This window comes from Nanorana parkeri, unplaced genomic scaffold, assembly GCF_000935625.1.
Source record: "Nanorana parkeri isolate BGI_ZX_2015 unplaced genomic scaffold, ASM93562v1 scaffold960, whole genome shotgun sequence".
Classification (NCBI taxonomy): Eukaryota; Metazoa; Chordata; class Amphibia; order Anura; family Dicroglossidae; genus Nanorana; species Nanorana parkeri.
The window spans coordinates 532938-539139 of NW_017307228.1; the positions used below are offsets into that span (position 1 = coordinate 532938).

At 39.2% G+C, this 6202-nt stretch overlaps 1 protein-coding gene across 2 annotated transcripts in view; it reads right to left on the minus strand.

Annotated features, from left to right (window-relative positions):
* The window catches only part of LOC108795345 (endothelin B receptor-like), a 27229-nt gene that overhangs the window by 5436 nt on the left and 15591 nt on the right, over positions 1-6202 (minus strand). For both annotated transcript variants that reach the window (XM_018566581.1, XM_018566580.1), the window contains 2 exons: positions 3320-3432; positions 1677-1881 (listed from right to left, as the gene is read on the minus strand). In XM_018566581.1, coding sequence (XP_018422083.1) covers positions 1677-1881; positions 3320-3432 — 318 coding nt within the window. The remainder of the gene's footprint in view (positions 1-1676; positions 1882-3319; positions 3433-6202) is intronic.

Here is a 6202-nt window from a genome sequence, read left to right on the forward strand (position 1 = left end):
TGTATATATACACTGTGAATAGCTTAGTTATCAATAGGTCTATACATAAAGTAAATAAAGTAATAGTCTAAGGCAATGACCCTTGCAATTACTGCAGTAAGCTGCAATCAGGAAATTCCTTTTTTTTTATATATCATTGTGTGTATTCTTTTATAGATTTAAAAAAAAAGGTAAAAAAAACAAGAAATGAGCAACAGGTCAATTGTTTCCCCAGGCAGGAGGATTGAGAGTGGGAATGCTTGCAAAAAATATATGGATTTCAAGCAGTAACAGTTTGCACACTGGGAACCTAGTCATCTTGATCCGAAGGTTGTCTGATGGGAGCATTCCTTTTACTCTAGGGGATGCTAGGGGATGAGGTAAACGGATCGTTAGGTCAAGGCAGTTTGCATCTGTGGCTGGGCATATGTTAGCCAAAAGCATAAGAACTTGAATGAGTTCAATGCACGCAGATCTATGGAAAGCTGCTAGTCATGTCAACCCTGTTTTCTACTATGAAGATCTAATACTACCCATGATGAGATAACATTCACTGCTCTACTAGAATGCCATAGTTCTATAGAGCCCACTATTCTTCTTTGTCTGATCCAGAAGCATTTTGGTATAAAGGATAAGGCAGCCTATTCAAGGTGCATGTGCTATGTCACATTGTCACCTTACCTCGCCTGCCTGGGCATACATGAAGAAGAAAAAAGGATAGAATTTCTGAAAGTATAGAAACCCTTCCTAAAACTTTGTCCCAGCTCTTATCTTGTGTGACAGCAATCCTGCCTTTGGAGGTATAGAGCCATGCATGCGGGGTGTACATACTCAAAATAGCAATCGTTTTCATCATATTTACAAGCCATTCAAATGATAGTATAGCACAGAAAATATGATTGTTCTGTTATTTATGCTCTTAGACCTCTCCCTTCAGCCTCACTCCCCCTGCGCTGCAGCGGTCTAAGGTCCTGTGAGTCATCACGTTCTATACAGTGTATTGGATGTGAGAATGCTGCAGGACATACCATCGCTGGAGTAGAGGAGACAAGCTGGAGACAGCGGTGTAGGAGCCAAGCAGGATTGCAGTTCAGGTAAGTATAACTTAGACAAAACAAACACTTAAACCTTGCAGTGCAGGGGTAGATCCACTGCAAGCGTTAAGATTTTATTTGCCTGGAGTTCTGCTTTAACTGTAAGCAGTATCATCCAATCAGATGTGCTATGTAACGGGACTGTGAAGTCTAAAGCTGGCCATACACCTTACAATTTATCTGCAGATTTTCTGTGGTCAGATGGAAAAGGTGCAACAGATTCCTCCATCTACACTTAACTGTGTGGATGGAGTAATCTCCACCTGGGCCAATCTGTTACACTTTTTCCATCTGACCACAGAAAATCTGCAGATAAATTGTAAGGTGTATGGGCACCTTTAGGACTAGATGGAAAGAGATACAAATCATTCTGGCTGGTAAAACAACTCTTGCTTATGCATTTCATCTGCGTATTTAGATGTTTGGATAGCGTTTAGCTTTAATTATGTGGTCTGCTGTGGTCACTTGAAGAATAGTAATGAATTACATTACTAAAGAAGACATGGAAAGATCTCATATAATAAGAAGGAGATATTTTGGATTAGATGTCCTGTAGCAAAGGAACTTCATAACGCTTCCTGAAATATTATGCACAATACTTACCGTCAATAAAGCCGATGCCTGCTCTCGTGGCAACATGCATACTCGTATAATTTGTCCCCTAAAATCCAGTTCGACCAAATCAAAGGCAATGGCTTCTGGGACAGCCAGAATGATGGCCGCAGCCCAGATCAAAGTGAGTTCTATGGCCTTCCAAACTGGAATTCCAATGCCCTGTATTCGGTTCCAAGAAGCCACAGCACGATACCTGCCAAAAGATCAGATGCTATTGATCAATGTTTATCTACTTTTCATGTTTATTTCTATTGAGCTTTTTTAAGGTTTTTCTATTGAGGTTTTTTTTTTATTTATAAAGGCAAAGGAAGGCAGTATCAGTACACCATTCAAAGCAAATGCCTTGGTGCTCTAAACATAACAAACAATTAGGGATGTTCAGATACCAGAACTACCAGGGCCCTGGCGCTCCACCACTGTCCTGAAATCATGAGTCTGTATTGTTTTAGAAAAAGTTGTCATATGACACTAAACAAAATTGTATCAGTACTTGTATCTGTGAGTACTTGGAGAAATATCGATACTTGTACGTGGTCTGAAAAAATGGTATTGGAGCATTCCTAACATATACTGTATATATACACACACATAATAAAACCAAGAAAGAAAATATATTAACATCTCATGTATGATAGTCTGAGTTGCTTTGCCATGGTAACCTGGTTCTTTCCTTTATTAATTTATCATTCAAGGTATAATAAGCCTATTATCCATATTAAGCTTAAGAAATTACTAAAACCATGAACAAAAATGTAATATATTGCAGATAACCAGTCCTTCTATGTCATGGCTGCATATGATTTCCCTTTTCAGGCTTTTTACCTGTATTTTCATCTGGTGATTCTTCCAGTAACACTCTTATTGCCCTAGTGTGACAACACTCCCTCACTGTACTGTAATAATGGAGGAGCTGTATTGTACCCCTAGGCTGCAGACTAATCTGGATTACAAACACCTTCTCTCATCTTCATTACATAAGGTAGAGGTGTTCTATAGTTCAGAAAAGATAACTGGGAAAGCTGACAACATTGTTTGAGATTTCAGTTCAGAGAAAGTCACAAGGTTTCTGTGAGGATCAACCACCATGTTTCTGTACTTGCAGAAAATGTAATTAGCCTGAAGAAAGAAAACAAATGCAGCCACCTCATGTAAGGACTGTTAAGCTACAGTCAGTGGCGCCACAAGAGGGGTACAGCCCGCACCCGGGTGACACCATTGGAGGGGTGACACCAAAATGGCTGACAGTCATGGACAAAGAGCCCGACAGTTTCGGGAGAGAGGAGGCCTCGGGACGCCCCCGGCTTCAGTATATTACATAGTTACATAGTATTTGAGGTTGAATAAATACATTAGTCCACCAAGTCCAACCTATTAGGATCTCATTCTAGGAGTACCTGTACCCCTGTATATTACCTGTACCCCTGTATATTACGGTCCCACCGGATTACATTTTTGTTCTTGGGTTTAGATATACTTAAAAGGCTGTTTCCGGGCCAATCAGGGCCAATGGATTGGTTTGTGAAATACCATCAAAGGCAGAAAAACCTTTGTAGGACTATTCACATTTTCAGGCACAATATCTTGATCTTACTGTGTGGATATTAAAATAAACTAATAGTTTAGAACATTACCTGTCTATGCTCAGCGCACATAGACTCAGGACTGTAACACCCACTGAGGCCTTCTGGATGAATGGAACCAGCTTACACACGTGGACCCCAAATGGCCAGTTTTCAGCTAGAAGCTGCAATCACATAGAAATTTTTGATCAGACAGGTAGGGGTTTTGTAATTCAGAAGCTCATTGTTGCAAATGTTTCAAAATTCAGAAATACATGAAGTTTAATGCGAATATTCACAGACAATAAAGTAGGGCATACACAGTTAGAATTTTTAATGAACAAAATCAATTTTGGAACGTTTGTTCTACTTTCTAATCCTTGATACGGTTAAACCAATGATCGATTTCGACCGCAGCAACAAAAAAAGTTTGAGGGAGCATATTGGAATGTTTTTTAGATCGATTGAAATTCTAACAGTGGATGTGGTTTTCATTTGGGAAACTCCATTTATTCCAAAATCGAATGTTAAATAAAAATGACGATCAAACGTAATTTCGACGACAGCCGCCAAGTCTCTGATGGCATCATAAAATGTTCCGATGGGATTTTTCATATAAACGCTCTTTACAAAATCTACCTGTATATACCCTACTTTATTGCCTTAGGCACTTACATTTTGTTTTTGGGCAAGCACTGTTAAGTTGATTCACTCAATGTCATCATATCTCTTGTAGCAAGATCTGAAAATTGGAATTTTCCAGCGCAGTGCCTACTATGGCCATTACACAAAAAATGTAGGGGAACTCTATCCTCCTCATTCCTCAATAATGTGAAGTTAATTGACAGATAAGAAAAAAAGCAGTTAACCACTTCAAGACCAGGTGTTTAGACCCCCTTCCTGGCCAGGCCATTTTTCAGTATTCAGCGCTGCGGTACTTTGACTGACGTTTATTCCATCATGCATTGCTGTACTGAAATGAATTTTATACCATTTTTTGGGGACACATAGAGATTTCTTTTGGTGGTATTTAATCACCACTGCGGGTTTTATTTTTTACTATAATTAGGAAAAATTACTGAAAATTTTGAAAAAAAAAAAGTTTTTTTTTACATTATGTTAGGAAACATTTATTATTAACCAGTTTTTTGGGAAATAAAAAAAAGTCGGGGTCACGTCGAGTAAATAGACACCAAACATGTCAAGCTTTAAAAATGCGCGCACACGCGACATAACAGAAAACTACCATACCCAAAATTGGCCATAGGCGACACTTTAAAAGCTTTTACCGCTTATCAGTTTAGTGTTATCACTGATTGATGGCCCTAGAATTATTGCTCTCACTCCGACGTTCGCGGCGATATGTAGCATGTGCGGTGTATGTATGGGTGGGGACTTTAAACATTTTTTAAAATTCTTTTTTATGTGTAACTTAAAATTTTGGGGGGGACTTTAATTTTTTTTTCACTAAACTTTATTGCTATCACATACGGGGGCTAATAAAACCCCCCTATGTGTTAGCAAAATATGTGACAGGTCCTCTTTATGGAGACATCAGGGGTCTCCAAGACCCCTAATGTCACCTAGGACCCCCCAAAAGAAGCTGATGAAGCAGAGATCTGCTCCATCAGCTTCTTTCCAGCTTCTGAAGCTGGAGAGTGACACAAGAATGCGGAAGTGATGTAATATACAACACCTCCGCATTCTTTCAGAGGAGAGGGGACCGGAGGGAGCCGGCGGACCGCTTGTATGTTAACAGGCATCGCTGCCTGTTTTGAAATTTCGGCCATTTTCCCCGCACGCGCGAGGAGGCGTGTCTGAGCGGAAGTCTAAAGACGCCCGCTCAGATCTAGAGAGCTCCGGGCCGGCCGTTTTTTTACTACAGCCGGCCCAGAGGTAGTTAAAGCAAGGCCCCCTTCTTATGCGCATAGAAGGTAGGTGAAGCTGAGAACTCTGACATCTCATCTGCGGAGTCTTTGTTAGATGTAAAACAACAGTATTAACAACAGAACACCAGCAGCTATCCTAAACCATGGCGAGATAGATTTTAATGCCAGAAAAATGCGTAATAGAGATGTTGTTTTTAATGCTATTATATATTTAGGCATATTGCATGAAATATTGTTGTTACTGTGAAATATAATGGCCATATAGGGCCATCTCTATAAGCTGCAAGGATTTTAGTATGATTTTTGCAAACCATTACATGTTTTGAATAACAGCTAGTGTTGGAATGTTGGAAGAACTGTGCTTACTATAGTCATATGTTCAGTCCTAGAAACACTTAAGCTTCCTTTAAAGACAAAGTTATAGTACGAATTGCAGTGAACTTAGGGGCTTTCTAACCGATGCCTCTAATTTGACCTTAAATTCTTCAGAGCAGGGGGATAAGATTATGGGAAATGCTAGTTACAATGTGATTATTATTGTCATGGGTGCAAGGGAAATAAATGTGTAAAACGTAGCTACAGATTAAAAAATTAAAGGTCATTTAAAAAAAATAACATTAACCCCTAATGACCATTAGCAGTTTATAAATATCTTACGAAAGTGTTCTCTAAGAAGGGAAGGGTGAAAGCTCTTGTCAGTATTTGTGTCCCATTGGGGAGATTTTCCTTCACTTCTTATCCTGTAGGACTATTTTCCAAAATAAGGGAAACCTCCCTTAGACAATTTGTCACTTGAACTGGTGTCCCCATTGGAAGAATTTTCCTCATTTTCGTTCTGATGACAACAAAAAATTAGAATTTTCCCCTACTTTCAGTCCTGGCAACAGGAGCTCCAGGACAAATAGAGAAAGTAGTTCTTTTTAGTGAATACACAAACATAAAAAGCTAACATGGGTTTTAATCCCATCCCAAAAGGGTTTTGCCTTTAGATACAATTTTAGGAATATATGGTGCTTGTAAATACTTGTATAGCCATGATCACAAAAGAGGCATAAATGTCTAATCT